Source organism: Citrus clementina, unplaced genomic scaffold, assembly GCF_000493195.1.
Source record: "Citrus clementina cultivar Clemenules unplaced genomic scaffold, Citrus_clementina_v1.0 scaffold_2, whole genome shotgun sequence".
Classification (NCBI taxonomy): domain Eukaryota; kingdom Viridiplantae; phylum Streptophyta; class Magnoliopsida; order Sapindales; family Rutaceae; genus Citrus; species Citrus x clementina.
The window spans coordinates 32561268-32582721 of NW_006262688.1; the positions used below are offsets into that span (position 1 = coordinate 32561268).

At 37.0% G+C, this 21454-nt stretch overlaps 2 protein-coding genes across 2 annotated transcripts; both read right to left on the reverse strand.

The window, feature by feature from the left end:
• Window positions 1-2335: 2335 nt before the first annotated feature.
• On the reverse strand, window positions 2336-3466 carry LOC112101062 (zinc finger BED domain-containing protein RICESLEEPER 2-like). The gene is made up of 2 exons (XM_024190977.1): window positions 3395-3466; window positions 2336-3316 (listed from the first exon to the last, which is right to left on the reverse strand). Exons 1-2 carry the CDS (start codon window positions 3464-3466, stop codon window positions 2336-2338), a joined length of 1053 nt encoding a protein of 350 aa, XP_024046745.1.
• Window positions 3467-6744: 3278 nt separating this feature from the next.
• LOC18052402 (G-type lectin S-receptor-like serine/threonine-protein kinase At1g11410) lies at window positions 6745-16176 on the reverse strand. The gene is made up of 7 exons (XM_006449105.2): window positions 14795-16176; window positions 8775-8912; window positions 8248-8459; window positions 7830-8040; window positions 7505-7742; window positions 7251-7401; window positions 6745-7113 (listed from the first exon to the last, which is right to left on the reverse strand). The coding sequence occupies exons 1-7, from the start codon at window positions 16077-16079 to the stop codon at window positions 6811-6813; spliced, it is 2538 nt and encodes an 845-aa protein (XP_006449168.2). The 5' UTR covers window positions 16080-16176; the 3' UTR covers window positions 6745-6810.
• Window positions 16177-21454: the final 5278 nt, after the last annotated feature.

Consider the following 21454-nt stretch of genomic DNA (forward strand, 5'->3'; position numbering starts at 1 on the left):
GTCTTGCACACACAACAGACATACTTGAATGCACCGCAGAGCTTCAGGAGTAGGGAATGAATTAGCCAAGGATGGGTTAACTATCTCTGAGGCCTTATTATCTCTCCAGAGTTACCACGCCTTAATCCATGAAATTAGAGTATAAAACATTAAAAGAAAAAGAAAAGTCAAACTAAAATAAAAAGAAAAACCCGCAGTACTGAAATCAATAAAAATATAAGCTCTGAATTGCCAAGGCAACGTTAATGAACAATTGGCGTAGCAAATGAACAGGGAAAATAATTCTCTCATGATTTGATCTCTTCTGAACTTTTCAAGATTTTCTGTCACGTGTCTGTTAATGGTAGTGTATGGATAAAATTCAACTTCTTTTATTTTTTTATTCATTAACTACCAATCAGTAATTGAATTATTTGCTAAGAACATGATCAGATCAGGACAAAATCCTGATCCAATGAAAATAGTTTTCGCTTGTATATTTTATAAAAGTTGAGGAAATATCTTCATTAAGGAGGCTTGTGTTTTTCATGCCACTTATGATCTCCAATAATATTACTCCAAAGCTGAAGACATCCAATTTCATTGAGAAAAGATTGCCAAGTGCGTACCATGGTGACATATAGCCACAATATGCCATAGACATAATTATAAGCAATAATATATTTACGGACATTTTGTATTAGCTCATGATCAATGATGGGGAAAGTAAATAATCTGGTTCTTAAGACTTCATGTTCACTTACAATGTCACAACCACCTTGTTTATATTTGCGGATATCTCCTCTCCTCCAAAAAATCTGGCTGTACTAAAATATGAAATTTTCGGATTCATCTCTCCATCTAGAAAAATATTACTAGCTTTTAGGTCTCGATGAATAATTTTTAACCTGGAATCTTGATGTAGATATAGGACCCCTTGGGCTATCCCTACAATTATATCAGTGCGCTTTGTCCAGTTCAACAATAGCTTTCTTGATTCATCTGCTTTCTTTCACATTGTATCATAATTGTCACAATAGGCAGGAAAAGTGCTAAACCAGACATGAGATAAGTATTTAAAGGAGTTAGACAAAAAATTAGGGGTGGGACTTTCGGTTTACGGTTTGTTTTTTATTTTATTTTCAGTTTGATTTACAACCCATTCGGTTTGAGAATTCAACACAAACTGGTTGAAAAATTATTTCGGTTCAGTGCGGTTCGGTTTGAAATTTGGTTCAGTTCAATTCAGGTTCGTAATTCGATTTGGTTTCGGGTTGTGAATTCCAGGTTGCAAAACAGTTTGGGTTATTAATGTGATTGGGGTTAACAATTTGGGTTGGGTTAATAATTTGGGTCAAACCAATATTAGCCAAAAATAAACAAATTAAATAGAAAAATAAGCAAATGATGAAAACATTCAACAAATGATGAAATTTTCAAGTTATCAAAACACCAAATTCAACACCCAATTGAAAATATTTCAGTACAAATTACAACAATAAAAGAAAATAACAATAAAGAAAGTAGCTTCCTAATTCTAATTCCAATTTCCAAGTCATGAAGTTGATCCAAATAAATAAAAACAACCATAATCAGCCCATTAACAACAATTAATCTCCATTTCGCCATCAATAAATAGAAAATGATAAAGCAAATTAGTCCAGTCTGCCAAAAAAAAAAAAAGAGCAAATTAGCCCATTAACAACAATTAACCTCCACCAAAGAAGCATTAACAACCAATATATCTATCAATCCTTCATTCTTTACCCAATTGTTTTTTTCTAAAACATTATAACACCACCAAATCATATAATTTATTCTTTTTCAACCAACTATTATTGCAACTATAAGCCTCGATTGCAAACAACTTATATTTATAAATATGCACATGAAGATTAACAATTCAATAATTCATCAATCCTAACCTTTGTAAAAATAAAAAAGTTACCTAATTGCAAGCAACTAACCAGCCAAAAGTCTTCATTTTGAAACACTTGGATGATCATGTGTTAATTTACGAAGCTCTAAATGAAACAAAAAGACTTAAAATTAAATAATTCACAAAATAAATAGCCAAAACGTCTTAATAATATAATCATAAAATAATTATATGTTATACCTTCTGCAAGTGCATCCATAAACTCATTTTCCTTGACCAACACTTGAAGGTTTGTTGTCGCATCCACGAAAAGAGAAGCTCGTAACCAATTTTGTGTCAATATAAGTGCTTCCACCATGTCAGGAGTCATAGAACTCCTATACTCATCTAGAATACGACCTCTCGTACTAAAGGTGAACTCGGATGCAAAGTAGATACCGGAATGGCAATGACATCTCTTGTTATTTGCGATAAAATTTAGGTACTTCGAACTGTTAACCTTCCACCATAACAAAATATCAAATTGAGTACCCAATGAATTAGGAACTTGAAATTCAACCGTTTCATTAAGTTAAGGTCTAACTCATTTGACAATCTTATATTATCTCTCGTCTCAGCATCCATCTTAGTGTATTTAGAGAAAGGATCCTCATAATCATCATCGGCATCACCAAAATCAAGAAAAGTCAACCCACTATTAAACCCACAACCACTAGCTTGGCTTGCACTTGCAATAACACTCACACTTGCACTTGGGTGTTTTGCAGTATATGCTTCATAAAGCCTATGCAAAGTGTTTTTCACTATACTTTTCATCTCACCACATTTCGCACTATCATTGTCGTATAAACTCTCAAAGCAAACTACTATGAAATTCATTTTGCTCCGTGGATCTAGTACGGTCGCAACAATCAACAACTTGTTTATTTTCAGTATACCCTTCCAATACTTGTCAAATTTTTCCTTCATGCTCAATGTCATCCCTTTCAAATGTGGATTAACATTTTTATATATTGAATTCAAAGCCTTTTCAACTTTGCATATATCATTGTAGTAATTACTTGATGTCACCCTTAAAGAAACAGAAAATTCCAATGTCACATTATAAAAAATCCGCAAAAACCTAACCATTCGTTGAGCATTTTCCCAATCATCACTTCCCATAGGTCCTATCATTCTCCTCCTACTCCCAACCGTACCCTCTTCTTCACGACAATAAGCATCATAAAGTTTATCCTCATTTGTCATTCGATCAAAAGCCGGCTTAAACTTCAAAGCGGTCATCAACATGACATAGGTGAAATTCCACCTCATCACACTTCCCTGAGAAATCTGACCATTTGGCCCCAAAATCTTCTCTTGCTCAACGCGGATTTTAAATGTTTGTAACCTTGTAGTGGATGACCTCACATATTTCACGGCATTACAGATACTAACAATGTTATTGTCTACTTTGCCCTATCCTTCATTAGCAATAAGATTTAGAATGTGTGCACAATAATGCATATGCAAAAACTCACCATCCAACAATAAGACATCATTTCTCCAATTCTTCAATTTATTCGTCAAATGCCGAATGGCACTATCATTACCACTTGCATTATCCATGGCGATTATGAACACCTTCTCGATACCCCAATCAAGCAAATATTTTTCAATTTACTTACTAATCATCTCCCCTTTATGATCAGGAACCGTGTGAAACTTAATGATCTTTCTGTGCAACTGCTAATTATCGTCAATAAAGTGAGCATTTATTACCATATAACTAATTGTTGTAATTGAAGTCCAAATATTAGTGGTGAAAGAGACATTTTGCTTATTATCACTCAATAAACTCTTCAAAAAAGACTTTTTGCTTATTAACAACATCCTGACTAAATCCCCTAACCACTATTTTCAGTCCCACTAGTAGGTTCTTGAGTTGTCTTGATAGCTTTTGTACTCTTCACATCTTTCAATATGGTTTCTCAAAGTGCTAGTCCCATCTAATGAACTTTTATATGCATATTTTTTACCATATTAGTTGCACTTGCACCTGTTTTGATTTTTCGCCAATCGAGTGAAATGGTTCCACTCTATTGATCTTGGAGCCATTCTTTTTCTTGGCTTTGGTGGTTTCAATGCTGTTGTTAAGTGTTAGAAAGTGTATATTTATAAAGGAGAAGATCTTTATTTTACACTTCAAGTTTCACTAACATTTATACTTTTATGTATTTTAGTCTCTTGTAATTTAATTATGTGTATTTTATTTTAATTAAGTATTTTATGTATTTTAGGAGCATCATGATCATTTCACAATGAACGAGAGATCAAACAACAAAACGGACACCACTTTTGAACTAAGGACAGTCGAAAACCTTAGGAGGAGCATAAAAGGAAAAATGACATTGTTCACATGTACGATACTGTCTATGTTACTGTTTATGACAATGTTCACATATACAGAATGATGACGTGGAATTAACCGATGATGTGACATTGACTGATGAGGTGTCACGATCCTATTGGACTAAAATTCTTATGTACTGTTGATCGATGACGTGATAGCATGTCAGTGGACCAAAAATCTTGTGTACGGTACATGCATATACATATGATTATTTACAACCAAACCGCGTCACTATTCAAGCCGCTTGACTGTTCAAACTGCGTGGTCAAACAGTGTGAATATTCAAACCGCGTGGTCTAACCGCGTACTGTTGACTGATGACGTGGCACAATCCTGAGCGTCCAAAATATTTTTAATCCAATGTTCATAATTTACTCAGTGTATCTATAAAAAAAAAGGGGGCTCTCCCTCTAATTTGGCATCCCTGAATTTATTTTTGAGTTCAATTTTCTATAATTCCTTCTCCATATGGTATCTTTTACGTATTTTAATAAATTCCTATTTTACCCCTAATTCAATTATGAGTAACTAATTTTCTTTCAAGCTTGGGTTGAAGGTAAAGTCTCAACATGTGCCATCGGCTTTATTTGGTAAATTTATTTTTTCTTCCCCTCTAATTATTGTGAATGTTTTGACTTTTCGTCGACAAATAGTAATAATCTTGTCTAGATATCGCCCTGGTTTAACCAACTCCGTAGTACAAGGTTATTATTAGTTGACACGATAAACCCTTAATACCATATTAATTAGAGTATGGTTCATGAGGAGTGGAAACCCCCCTCATGATTTAATTGGTATTAATAAGGAATATTTAGCCCATGGTGCATGTTGATGCAGATCCAGATACACAAGCACCTCAATTTCAATAGATTTCTCTTCAATTTATTCTCGCCATTTTAATTCTATTTTTAGGATAGTCCAAATCATTTTCACCACAAATCTAACCACCCACATAGAAAATTAATTCTACACGTAATTAAAATTCACCTCCTCGTCTCCATTAATTTATTCTATAATAGATTCGTGCACTTTCGAGTTCAATAAAATTTGCACAACAGCTGTCATTGTGACCTCTTCCTCTTTGATGCTGATTCGGCATCAGTAGTAGTTGGTGGCACACCACTAACTTCATCAAAATCAAAATCATTTGATTGGGAGTTGTCGCGACTCTTAAATTATCTGATGCCGACATCTGAAATAATAATACATTCATATACAATTAATTTTTCTGTAATTATTATTCTTACATTCATATACAATTAAAAAAGTTTGGTTTGCCAAATTAAACTTGCAGTTCAAACTTTAAAGCACAGGCACAACAAAAAAATTACAATTTGATTATTTTAACAAAAAAATATTGTAGAACTTTCTAAATAAAAGCTTCAACTATCTTGATGCCGGTAAATAATAAAATAAAAATAAGCTTAGGTCTTTTTCGTTCACAATTTCAATGTCTATATATTTGTCAAGCTAATAAAGTTAGTGGGAACACAAAGTAGAATTCTCACCATTTTGTAAGCCAAAATAATCATATGTGTGGTCAATTTAAGTGCAAAAGCCAAAAGGCATCCCAACATAACACTATTGAGTACACCTACTTTTGAAATTATTCACCAATCAATTGAATTCTTTGACCTAAGCTATGTGCTCAAAACCCACCTGGAGCTGGTTCCCTTTTTTTCTTCTTTAACAGAGTCTTATCTTTGCAAAAAGTAAGTACAAGATAAGAAATTTTAAATAGAAATAATCCAGTCAACAACACACACAATACATAACAATGCAGGAACATGCAGCTAAGCAAAATTTCGGTTCAACTTACCGTGCGAGACAACTGGACAACGAGCCGCAACAGCATCTTTTCTTATAAGAACTTGATTCAAATAAGTGTGCTATCTTTTCTTACAGACAAAAATAGATGAAGACAATTCTGAAAGCAAAGCAAAAATGGTGTGACACAACCGTCTGAAACCCAAAAGGAGAAGTCGAGTCTCACTAGATAGATTTTACTTTTCTTTTTGCACTTGAGCCCTTGTTTGTGGAAAGGAACTTAGAGACCAAATATATTTAAAATACATCGGTTAAGTCCTCCCTATTTATATTTCTTCAACCTTTTATGTTACTTTCTGTTCTTGCTTCACTCTTACCTACAGCATTTCAAAACTTAATATCAAAGTCACACGCGCTTTGTAGTAATTCTATGACAATTGACTATATTCAGCCACTTCATAATCCATTGTTAAGACAGATTTAACCAATAAATGGGTCACTCAAACTTAGTGGACTTTTCTGAATTTAATTTATCTACTTTGAAGATAACAGTCACACTTACAGCAAGGTACCGCGCATTTCACATTACCATCACAAAATAATCACAGTCATGCTAGGACATTTAGATCTATAAATGTTTGAACTCTATTGGCTTTTCCTATCCTTGAACCTCTGACTTTACTAAGTCTTATTATCATGATTTTATAAATGAATTGTTTGTCTGCATACAATTTTCATATTACAAGCTTTGATTCTAGAAAATGGTTGCAGTACAATAGAACACCATGTAAACTCATCGAGCATTAAGTGTAGTTAGTGTCACCTCATTAACAGAAGACTTTATCCCAGAACTAGAGTTGTCTGTGTCAATTTCAGTTCTCCGCACTGAAAATGTAGGTTGTTTTGGGGAAGGAACAAATGTTTCATTGCTTAACATAAAGACAACTGTTGACATGCTTGGCCGGTCTGTTGTTCTGTCTTGCACACACAAGAGTCCTACTTGAATGCATCGCAAAGCTTCAGGAGCAGGGCATGAATCAGCCATAGATGAGTCAACTATCTCCAGGGCCTTGTCGTCGCTCCAGAGTTCCCATGCCTTTGTGCATGATTTAAGTATATAAGACACCAATAAGCAGATGAACAATCTTCAACCGAAAGAATCAGTTGCTCAAGAATCAAATCAATATAAAATATTATCTACTGCAAAGGCAATGTCAAAAGCATTGAACTTACATATTTTATCAGATTTGAGGAATCATCATCTTTAAAAATTCTAGTGTTCTTCTTGCCAGTTATAATCTCCAATAATAGGACTCCAAAACTGAAGACATCTGATTTCGTAGAGAATACGCCATCCAGTGCATACTCTGGTGACATATAGCCACTGCATGCCATAGAAATTGTTTTTATCTTAGTCATAATATGCACTTCGCATCATAAGTTACAATAAATTAAAAGAAGCAAAATAACATCTTATGATTGCTTACTACGTTCCAACCACCCTTTTTGTATTTGCTAATATCTCCTCTCCTCCAAATACTCTGGCTGTACCAAAATCTGAGATTCTAGGGTTCATCTTTTCATCCAGAAGAATATTACTAGCTTTTAAGTCTCGATGGATAATTCTTAACCTCGAATCTTGATGTAGATATAGGACCCCTCGAGCTATCCCTAAAATTATATCAAAGCGCTTTTTCCAATCTAACAATTGCTTCCTTGATTCATCTGCTTCAATTCACATTTTATCATATTTGTTACAATAGGAAGGCAACAAACTAAGTAGATATCAGGTGTATAGTTAAGGAGTCATACCAAAAATAAAGTAGTCCAAGCTTTTGTTAGGCATGAACTCATAGATTAACATATTTTCATCTTCTTCTAAACAACAACCCAAGAGCTTTACAAGATTTCTGTGTTGAAGTTTTGCTATCAGTAAGACCTCATTTTTTAATTCCTCAATTCCTTGTCCTGATGTCGTTGATAATCTTTTGACAGCTATCTCCTGTCCATTCGATAGCTTACCCTGAAATTTGCAATATTCATATGCCAATTATATTAGTCTAAACAAATAGCCTCAGCATGTGATTGCTCTTACAGGTCACCTATCATACAATTACAACGGAAGGTCTAAAATTAGTGGAACGATTGTAAGACAATGTTCACCCCACAATTAATATATTCTAGCTAAAAGGGGAAAAAAAATTATGTAACTTCATGTAAAGGAGATTACCTTGTATACTGGACCAAAGCCTCCTTGTCCAAGCTTATTAGAAGTGGAAAAATTCTCTGTTGCTGCTAGCACAGTGCTTAGTTCAAAAAATGTCACATCTACTTTCCTAATTTCTTTGTTGCCTTTAGTACTAATAGAGGCCTCACTTTCAGAAAATCTTGTGCTTGAATTCAAAAATAACAATTCACGTCGCCTTTGTCTTTTCCTCTCACCTAGACGAGATGATGCATTTAGACATCCAGAAGAAAGAGTAATCATTCAACATCAATAGAGGATCCAAAAGCACCTTAAGAAGTAAGAACTTTAAAATTTATCGAGTCAGTCAACATATACTACAATCATACCATTTTCAGAATCTTACATTATGTCTTGATAATAACAAGGTCCACAATATTCCGCAGACCATTGAATTTTGGGTATAATTCTACTAGATATGTAATTTGCTCTATAACAATAGTATAAAATTGAGTGCCTTGCACTACTACAAATGGTGAAGTTAATGGTATAACTGTTTGGTTTTTGATTACCTATCATTGTAGTCCTTCTCCGCAGGAAAAAGTAGCATAAGCCCAGCAGAAGCACTCCAAGCACAATAGCAACGATAATAAGAGCAAGCCTCCTCTTTCTTGCTCGATTGCTCTTTGAGTTGTTCAGTGCCTCTGCAGCTGCGAAAATAGACTTGTCATTCAGACTGTTGAGAATTCAGGTTGTGAAGAACCAGCACTTGAATCCAAGGCCGTGCTGGCATGCCACCTGAGCAACCATTTCCAAAGAGCAGCTGATGAGGAAGGTGAGGTGTATCCTATGAGCTGGCAAAACTGTTATGGTGAAGAATATCAACATGTGAACTCTGCAAGCTGAAAATTTCTAGAATGTTTTCAATGATTGGCTGTGCAGCTGTCATTCTTTGTCTTATTCATTTTCAGCAGCTCCTTGAGCCAGCAACCGTTGTCTTTAGTTTATGTATAAATATTTGAAACAATTGTATTTTATCTTCTAAGCTTCTTTTAATAAAAGAAAGGCACGTTTGTTTCTCTGCTGCTTGCATATTCAAGCAATTCATTAAGAATTTAAGTTGGTATCAGAGCAACTTTAAGCTATGGAAAGCAGCAGAAATTCACAAACAAACATGAATCAAACACTGGAAAATCCAGACGACCAAAACTTGAATCAAAATCAACCAGAAAATGTTGATGACCAGAATCCAAACAACAACACCAGAAATATGACCATAGTGAATGCATCTCCTACCCAACACATCACCAGCAATACATATGTGTTCACCAATCCTATCAAGCTAACACAGAACAATTTTATGCTCTGGAAATCACAAGTGATTTCCAGCATAAGAGCAAATGAGCTCGAAGGCTTCATAAATGGGAGCCATATTTGTCCCCCCAGGTGCTTCACTAATCCTGGACCTAATCAAACTACTATCACCACCACAAATCCAGAATACCAAATCTGGAAGAAACAAGACCACATTCTTCTGAGCTGGTTGCTCTCATCACTCAGTGAAGGTGTGCTTGGCACTGTGGTGGATTGTTCTACTTCATGTGAAGTATGGACAACCCTTGCCAATCAATATGGTGCAAGAACAAGAGCTAGAGTTCTATACCTGAGAACACAGATTCAAACCACCAAAAAGGGGTCCCTTACAATTCATGACTATTATTCCAGAATGAAAACTATCCTAAACACTCTTAGAGCAGCTGGAAATAACATGACTGATGAGGACTTCATTATGTGTGTTTTAGCTGGAGTAGGACCTGAATATGATTCTGTAGTCACTAATATTAACTCTATGCCAGAAACTCCCTCACTATCAGAAGTGTATGGAATGCTCCTCAGCCAAGAAACTAGAACTGAACAGAACCTCAGCACAGGGTCACTTGAGGCCAACTTCACACAAATGAGAAATGGTAGAAGGAACTGGGGGTATGGTGAAAGATTTGGTAATCAACAGCAACCTGGAATAGTCTTTAGAACCCCTGGTAGTAGCTCTGGAAATGGTGGGAGTGGTGGTCCTGGTCAGGCAAACCAAAATGCCCAAGACAAAGGGAAAGGCAAGGCTGTTGCAGAAAATGAGGGCTCTGAGTCAAAGGGTCCATGCCAGATTTGCTTTAAAATGGGTCACACAGCTGCTGAATGCTGGCATAGGTTCAAGAAAAATTATGTGCCACAACCAAATAGGAGAAGAGGGGCATACATGGCTTCAGCAGAAGGACAGAGCAGCAATGCCTGGTACCTTGACAGTGGTGCAACAAACCATGTAACCAATGCCATTGGAAACATGAACTTGAACTCAGAATACCAAGGTAATGACAAGCTCACTGTTGGTAATGGTAATAAACTTCACATCTCTCATATTGGTTACTCTATGTTACCTACTTACAATCCACACAAGCACATCAAACTAAACCATATTCTCTGTGTACCTGATATTGCAAAGAACCTTATTAGTGTTTCTAAATTGCTTCTTGATAATGATATTAATGTTGAATTTCATAAATCTATTTGCTTCATCAAGGACAAGAGCCAAGGGAAAATTCTGGTGAAAGGAGTGGCTAGAGATGGACTATACGAGCTACTATGCATGCCTACTCATTTGAGTGGCAACAAGGTCACATATGCTGCTGAGTTATCTTCATTTTCAGAGTCTGGGTCAATAAGCTACATTAGCAATCCTATGTCAATGATGTGCTTCAATTTCAGTGTTGGTAGTAATGAGTCTGTCAGTACCAGTATAGCTGAGTCTAGTGAGGCTGATAAAGCAAGTAGTAAGAACCTTAGAACCAATGATATGGATCTTTGGCACTATAGGTTGGGGCATCCAAATTTGTCAGTCCTAAGAAACACTCTACTTTCATGTAATCAGCTCAATATCAATAAAAACATTTTTCCTTCATTTTGCAATGCCTGTCAGTATGGAAAGCAAGCAAAACAAAGCTTCAAAAGCATTGAAACCAAAACCAGCACAGCCTTAGAATTGGTTCACAGTGACCTCTGGGGACCAGCACCTATCCCATCAACCCATGGACATAAATATTACATATCCTTTGTGGATGATAGAACTAGATACACATGGCTGTTTCCTCTAACAGCAAAATCACAGGCCCTTGACACATTCATTGTGTTCAAAACTCAAATAGAAAATCAGTTAAATCTGAAAATCAAAGCCTTACAGACAGACATGGGTGGAGAGTTTAAAACATTTGAACCATATCTAAAAGGAGAAGGAATAGCTCTAAGACATTCATGCCCATATTTACATGAACAAAATGGAAATGTGGAAAGAAAACACAGACATATTGTGGAAACTGGTCTAGCATTGTTAGCTCAAGCAAAAATGCCTTTAAAGTATTGGCAAGAAGCCTTCAGCTATGCCACATATCTCATAAACAGACTGACCTCACCTACACTCGAAAACAAAACTCCTTTTGAGCTGCTATATCTCACCAAACCAGATTACTCACAAATCAAAGTTTTTGGCTGTGAATGCTATCCATACCTGAGACCCTACAACAAGCATAAGTTTGACTTCCATACATCCAAATGCATACTGCTGGGTATTAGTATCAGTCATAAAGGCTATGTTTGCATGCATCATTCAGGAAGAGTCTACATTTCAGCTAGTGTCAAGTTTAATGAAAGCTCATTCCCTTTTCAAAATGACTCAAATTTCTGCAAGTATAGGCTCACTGACCAAAATGTGTCCCCCACAGTCCTTGAAAAGTTTCAAGTTGTGTCTTTTTCCACAAGTGTTCCCTTTGAGTCAACACAGCAAAAATCAGCTCATAGTCAATCTCAGGCCACTGCTGGAAACTCAGAACAGTTCTCAAATCCTGTTCAAGATGAAGCATGTGAGAATTTGAACCTCAACACTATGTCAGACAACCAATCCCCTGCTCAACTCCCATCAAACTCCACAGAAGAAAACTGCAGCCTGCCAGCTATAACAGAACCAAACACTCAAGCCTCCAACACTCAAAAGGAATTACCTTTACATCCTATGATCACAAGATCAAAGGCAGGAATCTTTAAACCAAAAGTCTACCAAACATCTACTCAACCTGAAACCTCTTTACCCCAAGACTCAATTATGGCATTGAAGGACCCTAAGTGGAGAAGAGCCATAGAAGATGAATACAATGCCTTAATCAAAAACCAAACCTGGACCTTAATACCACATGACCAGAACTACAAACTCATTGGAAATAAGTGGGTGTACAAAGTAAAGGAGAATCCAGATGGTACCATAAATAGATACAAAGCCAGACTTGTCGTGAAAGGCTTTCTACAGACACCAGGACTTGATTTTAATGAGACTTTCAGCCCTGTGGTCAAAGCTGCAACCATTAGAATCATTCTGACCTTGGCTGTGAATAATGATTGGAAGTTGAGGCAAGTTGATATAAATAATGCTTTTCTGAATGGGGAATTGACAGAAACAGTGTACATGCCACAACCTGAAGGGTTTGAAGACAAAAGAAAGCCAAATCACATTTGCAAACTCAAGAAGGCTCTTTATGGCTTGAGACAGGCACCCAGAGCCTGGTTTGACAAGTTAAAGAGTGCTCTGTACTCTTGGGGGTTCAACAATTCAAAGTGTGATACCTCACTATTTTTTAGAAGGAATAATGCTGAAATGGTCATTATACTTGTGTATGTGGATGACATAATTGTCACTGGAAGTGATAACAAAGGAATTGAGGGTGTGATAGAAAAGCTAAGTGAAGCCTTTGCATTGAAAGATCTAGGAAATCTGAGCTACTTCCTTGGGATACAGGTCATAAGAAATCAGAATTCTATTCTGCTTTCTCAAGCTAAATATGTCCAAGACCTATTTAACTAAACCGAGATGGAGAGCTGCAAAAGAATAGAGTCCCATTCAGCACATCAGAAAAGCTGAAGAAAGGAGAAGGTGCCAAGCTCGATAACCCTTCATTTTACAGAAGTGTTATTGGAAGTCTGCAGTATGCTGTTCTAACGAGACCAGAACTTGCCTACTCTGTCAACAAGCTGAGCCAATACATGTCTGACCCAAGACAGCCTCACTGGATAGCCTGCAAACGAGTGTTGAGATATCTAAAGAACACTGGTAACATGTGTTTACAATTCAAAAAATCAGAACATCTTGACTTGGTAGCCTACACAGATGCTGACTGGGCAAGTGATCCAGATGACAGAAGATCAATAAGTGGGTATTGTGTGTTCCTAGGAGATAATCTGGTAGCTTGGAGCTCAAGGAAACAAGGAATGGTGGCAAGATCTACAGCAGAGTCAGAGTACAGAGCCATGGCTCTATGCACCACTGAAATCACTTGGATTAACTCTCTGTTTGATGAGCTGAAGATTGAAATGCAGAGAACTCCAATGATTCTGAGTGATAGCACAAGTGCAGCAGCAATAGCCACAAATCCTGTGTATCACTCAAAAACAAAACACTTTGAAATAGATCTGCACTTCATTAGAGATAAAGTTACTCAAGGAGAGCTGGATATAAACTTTGTGGCCAGCAGAGACCAAATTGCAGATGTTTTAACCAAACCATTGCCTTACTACAAGTTCAGTCAATTTCGAAGCAAACTTAATGTCTTTGACAAGACCTTCAGTTTGAGAGAGGGTGTTGAGAATTCAGGTTGTGAAGAACCAGCACTTGAATCCAAGGCCCTGCTGGCATGCCACCTGAGCAACCATTTCCAAAGAGCAGCTGATGAGGAAGGTGAGGTGTATCCTATGAGCTGGCAAAACTGTTATGGTGAAGAATATCAACATGTGAACTCTGCAAGCTGGAAATTTCTAGAATGTTTTCAATGATTGGCTGTGCAGCTGTCATTCTTTGTCTTATTCATTTTCAGCAGCTCCTTGAGCCAGCAACCGTTGTCTTTAGTTTATGTATAAATATTTGAAACAATTGTATTTTATCTTCTAAGCTTCTTTTAATAAAAGAAAGGCACGTTTGTTTCTCTGCTGCTTGCATATTCAAGCAATTCATTAAGAATTTAAGTCAGACATGTGAGGTTCAGCCATGCATTACTTCCTCTTTTATACTGTTATTGCCGTTATGCTTAAACAGGCTTTAACCCTAAAACGCTAGAAAATTTTCTATGCAGCCATTACATATGTAACTTGAAGTTAAAGTGAAAGTAATTAATCAAACAAACTAAGCTGATTGGAATTTTCGATAGTGAAATTTCATAACGCTTTCACTAACGGTCAAATTTCAGCCTAGCTACCTAAGCATAAACAAAACAATACATTGGGATAAACAAGTTTCCCCTTACATAAGTTTTAATTGTAAATAATTTTCAACTGGTTTATTGAGAATCTCAGTCTAACATTGAACCCATTCACCAATTAATTAGATAACCGAATCGAATTTTTTTTTTTTTTAACCTATTCCTTGAGGAGTAAGCTTCAACAGGAACTTTAGAATCTTCTTCTCATGATTATGAACAAATCACATTGTCTATCTTCCAGGTTGGTTAATCAAGTATCTAGGCGTAATAAACATAAAGAAAAAAGGAAAGAACAGACATTTTACCTAATTCAGCCGCGTTAGCACGTACAAATAAATCTTGACCAGCATTTGTGTACTTTCTTGTATCATTCAAATCTCCATGGTACATCAAGCAACCAATTCCTCCATTAGTCTCAGCATACGCACTTGCGTAAGCCACGCACGAACAATTACTCAGGCACTTTTCCTCGCACGCTTTTAGTCCCAAATTCATGTCCACGTTTACTGCAACCGAAGTATCCGGCAACTTCACACGTTCTAACTTTATAAACCCTTCCCCTTTCTGACACGTGGACGTCCCCGGTTTCCTCTTGCACCCACCTGACCCATCTCTCAAGAACCATTCTTTGGGATACTTGGGTTCGAACCCGGGCAGGCACGTGCACTCAAACCCATTTGTAAGATTCAGGTTGCAATTACTATTTGGCCCGCAATACCCGTAATAGTCACACCGCTCCGCCGGGGCTGTCCAGTACCCGATCCATCTATGATCCTGATTACTCCAGGTAAAACGCTGCAGAAATCCGGTCTCATTCACTATCATTCTCGCTAATATAGAGAGGTCATTTAGACCATCACAAAGGTATGCTTCATCTTGATTATCAATGTAAGTAATATTGAAGATGAAGTTTCTGGTCATTTCGGGTATACCGCTAAACCTTTGGCCCGTCCAAGGTCCGGCCCGCCACAACTTGACATCACCTTTGTATAATAACATTTGAGGAAATCCAGCAAGGTCCAACGTGGAAGAAAAATTCCCGCTTCCAGGGTCGTCGGGGGATTTCCAAGCTGTTAAGTACCTGTTAAGGCCGGTTCGTTTGTCCCATCCAAATTTCATATTTGGAAGCACAGTATCTGTAGGATGATCAAAACTTTGCCACAGCGTTTGTCCGGTATCATTTCGAGCTAAAACAAGATTTCCCGTGTCTAAAAGCTGAGCTACAGTGTTGCCCGCTGACGCGTCCGAAATATTTGCCTGCCAGACAGGAACAGTACTTTGGTTTCTTTCGTGCAGCACAAGGTTTCCTTGAATGTTGACTGAGAGGACCCCAGACGTATCGTTGATAGGATTGTTTCTGTTGGCGACCCAGAGAAGTGTTAGCTCGGACATTTGATTGTACCAAATTCCAACGTATCGTTTTACAGAGTTTCCTGGACTGAAAAATCCAAGCGCATAGATTTTTCTGCTCGAGACTATAACATCACCATCTTTGATGGGCTGACTTAATGATATGGTATCAATGGAAGTGGAGATTTGAGAAAATTGGAAGAAAAGTAAAGTGTTCAGCAACAATTTTGCAGGATTCATGGTTTTTGATTTCTCTGACTTTGGTGACGAAAAAGATAACGCAATAGAGGTTGCTGAGGATTTAGGCGGTAAATCTAGTTAAGATGTATTAAATGAAAGTGGGACTAGTTTTTTCTATGCATTAAATTATATGATGTGGCAATGGCAACAACAATTAACCACTCTATATTAAAATTAATGGTGCGTTTACTTCTGGAAATGGGAATGGGGTAGAATGGAAATGAGAAATAAATTCTTTGCATATTTTTATATTTTTATTTACATGATAAGAAATTATTCAAACCTTATAAAATTTAAGTTTTAGAAGCTTATTTTCATTGTATTTTCGAATATCACTTTATTAATTTCATAAAAGTCAAATCTCACATTTATTATTTAAGTTTTAGAAACTTGTTTTCATTGTATTTTCGAATATCACTTTATTAATTTCATAAAAGTCAAATCTCACATTTATTCCTACTCAGCTTACTAAATTTCAACTGTAATCCGAAATTGGCCCAAACACAATTATGGAGGAAATGGAAAATCTCTCCTCTCCAGTCTTATTTTCCAGCAACCGAACATGACCGTAGTTCAAAGAATATCACATCTTCTCTTTTGACTTTTGCAGTTGGAGAGGCCACATTATCAGACAATCGTGCGGTTGAATTCATTAATAACAATTGACGTTGCTGTCTTTTCTTCTCAACTAGATGAACGAATGCATTTTCACATCCATAAGAAGAGCAACAAAATAGTGAGGCTTGTGGTTTCTTTGCAAAAGGGGCAAAACTTGATTGCCTTTTAAGTTTAACCATGGTGGTTAATGATATAACTGTAGGGTTTTGTATTACCTTTTCTTTTTTTTTTTTGTCTTAACCACGAGGTATCCTGGGGAGGGTCCCAACTGTGGGAGACACCTTTAAGCCTATACCACAACCAGAATAGAAGTCCCCGCTCGAACCGGGAGGCACAGGTTCTCCCAACAAAGGCGACTTTCCTGCAAGTTGAACTGGGGAACAAACCCAATCAAGCCACTTAAGGGGACTCCATTGTCAGTAGAGCCAACACTTTGTTGGTTGTATTACCTCTCCTTTTAGCATGCTTTCTCAACAAGTAAAGGTAGCACAAACCCAGCAGAACCACCCCAAGAACAACAGGAACATTAATTACAGCAAGCATCCTTGGCCTTGCTCTCTTGCTCTTCAAGTTTTTCTGTGCATCTGCAGCTGCAAAAGGAGAAGCGTCACTTGGACGAGAGAGGTTCAGGGAAGGTTTATCTGCACTTTCTACTATTGTTGTCAGATGGCTAAACAGGCCGGACTGTGAAGTTGGAAAACTTTCTAGTACAGTTATATCCATGGGTAAAGCTCAGTTATACAAATCAGTCACAATGATTGAAACAAGAACCTTTATGTGCTAAAAAGTAAAAACTGCTTGATTCAAGTTAATACAATGAAACGTCGGAATGCTGAATGACTGGCAGCCACATATTGGACCGAAGAGCAGGAAAAAAAAACAAGAAAATAGTGTGGGCAAACAAGTTTTCGGGTAAGCAATTTTCTACTGCTTTTTAAATATTTTTATTTCAAGTTTGAGCTTATTGACCAATCAATTAGATGATTGAGATTAGCTTGACTTCATGAGGAGGAAAGCGTCGGCATTAATAGATCCTAGATATTTTTGGCTACTGATTCGTACATTTTGGAACAACAACAAAGTGTTCCAGCGAGAAAAGGCGTGGCAATAAAGGGGATGGTGAGTGAAACAACCTGCCCCAAATTCTCCTAGGTGAGTTAATTTAGTCTCATCAAAACGGATTTGATAATAATTTAATTAATGAAAATTCTGCCGAAAATTCAACAGTCTCATTTATAAATATAACACTCTCAATATGTAAATATGAATAAAACACTCCCCAAAATAATTCAATACAACCAACTCCAATGATTAACATCCTCAACAAAAATACTGAATTTTGCTAAAAATGTCTCTAGAGTATCAAAAGATTATATTATAAATAATATTAACATACATTAGTTTATTCTTAATCCCAAAATAATAATATAACAAAATTGTACAATCCCAAAACAGTGAGATGATCAGGATGTCCTAACAAAAATCATCTATATCTTCTAACATCATCACGTGGCCAAGACTCAAAATATATTTACAGTCGCTGGGTCAGTCTGGTTTACTTGCAACCTCCTGGTGGGGGGAAAATATAATAAAAACAGAATAAGTATAAAACTCAGTGAGCTCAGTGAGTGGATAGTAATTTTTGAAAATTAGTTCTTACTTTCAAAGAAATAATCATATCATTTCCAAACATGATTTCATCAAACCATATGCGAAAAACCAGTAATAAATCATTTAACATTTAAATCAAATCACTAACCATGAAAAACATATATAATATCGTACCTAATAACTATATAAATCATATCACAATATCATATAGAATACACAAATCTAAAAATCATCACCAAACAAATATCCAAGGGAATAATCTCGTCGTATCCAGACCTCAAAGGGCAATAACATACTATCTAAGTACAGTCACACCCCGGAACTATACAGATAGACAGGAAAATATCATCTCATATCTCATCATATATGTGCATGCATAATCTAGTCCCCAAATGACAAAAGCGCTGAAGCACAAGGCCCAAAGCCTCTGTGTGTACTCAGACGGGCCCCAAAAGCCTGTATCTTATATGTATCATCTGTATCTCAATATTTGTTTGTATTTCATATCTGTATCGCTGTAATCATCATACTGCATGCATATACCCCCAAAAGCCTCTATGTGTTTTTAGACGGGCTCCAAATGCCTCTAATCTCATCTGTATCATTATATCTAGAGGGAAGGGTACTGTCCAATGATTTTAAAAACAATCTCTATACTTATATTCCTGTTCATTCTGATTATACTTTAAGTCATACATTTCTTTTCATTATCACATCTAAATCCACTTTTCTCATATTTAAAATACTATCATATTTTATTCAAAGTCAATACGAAAAACCATTAACCAAACATTTTAATATAATATCAACGCGTGAATAAAATTCATTTCGAGAAAATCATTAAATCAGAACATTTAAAATACTTATTTCGCAAACATGCTTTACTATCATAATTAACTATGAAAATAGATTTTGTATATTCCACTCACAGTGAGGATGTTCACGCTCGGTTATCGTCCACGTCCGCAGACCGGTTCTTGCTCGCAGAAATCGGAATTAAGACTAAATTTATGCAATAAACTCGAAACGAACATTTGTCCATAATTTACAACTCTCGTGTCGATAGAATTACCAAAATACCCTCGAATCTGTAAATCATAAAAATACTTTGAAATCGTAAATCACCAAATCATCATCAGAATTGTAATTATACCCAATCCTCAATTTTAGGAATTACTAAAATATCCACAGACTCAAAAATTACAAAATCGCCCTCAAAATGTGAAATTACTGAATTGCCCTCGCCAGTCAACGGTCGCCGAAATTCAAGCAACGTTGACCATGAAGCTCAGGTTTGACACATCTTGCTGAGCTAAGTTCAATGATACCGGCAGTGCGCTCCCACACGTGGCGATGGCACCGGAATCTAGCTCGACAGCCCTGTAACTACAACGGCTGAACCACAGCAAATCGACGGCTCTCGGTGGCTGTGGATGGTCGGAAAATCAAAAGGGAGTCGTGGGGAACAAAATCCAGCTGGTGGTGTCACCAAAACCGGTGAAAATCCCGGCAGAGCAAAGTGGAAAGTCGCGGGTTTTTCAAGCTTTGGTCGCCGATGTTCTGACTATTTTTCGGCGACGTGGACAGCTGGGGTATGATGGCCGGTCTTCAAGCTTCAGATTGGTACCAAGCTTGACCAATAGGGTGGCCGAAATCGCAAGATATGGTCGGGTCGATTTCGGGTCAAATGGGTCGGGTTTTTGGGTCGGTCTTGATAGCTTCTCTCTCACTCTCTCACACGTGTATATGTTTCCCCATTTCCAACTTCTTCTTTTACTTTTATTTACTTTTTAACTGCCTCACCCTTTTTTTTTTAGCACCGATATTCTCACAAAGCTAAGCACAAAGTTTTGCACAAAACGGTTCGTTTTGTATAAAGTATAAAAGCCATTTACACTTACAAGCAGCAACACCACACACGCACGGAACAAAGAGTGCATCAACGTTTCTCCTATCTCTCTCTCTCTCTCCCTCTCTCGCTCTCATTCTCCCTCTTTTATCCCCCACCACACCACAGTGCAGCAACCATACTAATGCTCATGATGTTACGAATGATACAAAGGTTCCCATTCAGAGGAACAATTGATGCAGTCCTTGGCAATCATAAGCAATTTTGAAGAACCCAATCAAACCAAACTGAGAAGGTCCCTCATGTAAGAACAAAATTCAAGCAACCATAAGCAAAGCAATCAACATTAATCACCAAATTAATATATGCTCTGTAAAATAATTTGAAGATCACGATATCCTTAACCAGAACAATAACCATTCAAAAAATCTATGAGGCCTCAAAAACATATTAATTAATCTTTAACAATTAAGCAGTCTGCATCTTTAATTACAAATTAATCTTTAATCAATTAAGCCGATTGTGTTGGGGGTTAGAGAGCGATGCAGCTAAGATCGAGAGAATGAAGACAATGGAGCAAAGAGAGTGAGGAAGATCGGAGCAGAGAGAGTGAGGGAGACCGGAGCTGAGAGAGTGAGGGAGATCGGAACCCAGGGAGCCAGCTAGATGCTTCAAGCGAGAGACGAGAGAGCTGTCACTGTTGCTGCGTCGTGAGGGAGAACGGAGCTGATATCGAGCTTGTGTGCACACGGGAGAGAGAGAAAAATGTTGCTGTGTAGTGGGGGAGAAAGGAGGGAGACGAGAGAGAGAGATGGGAGGAACATTGCTGCAGGATTTATTACGTGCGTGTGTGGTGTTGTTGCTTGCACGTGTGAATAGCTTTTATACTTTGCACAAAACGAATCATTTTGTGCAAAACTTTGTGCTTAGCTTTGTGAGAACGTCATTTTTCTTTTTTTTTCCACATATGTTACAGTGAGGGTGGTAATGTTAGGACGTAACAACTATGTGGCCAATAGTTGGCAGAATTTATAGTCTCCGGTCCACCAAGCAACGTTGTCAACAACAATAATAGGTTTCCATCCATTCTACCCCAGTGGATCCGGATATTTTGGAAGTTTCAAACTTGATACGGACAAAGATTTGCGGATTAATCATCAAAAAAGTTTTACAGCCAACAGGATTTACCTGAAATTTCACCGAACCCCACCCACTTTAAATCTTCAATTGTTTATTTAGATAATATATAAAATGGCCTCAACCGAGCGCTACAATTTCTGTCTTGTTAGGTTAAAAA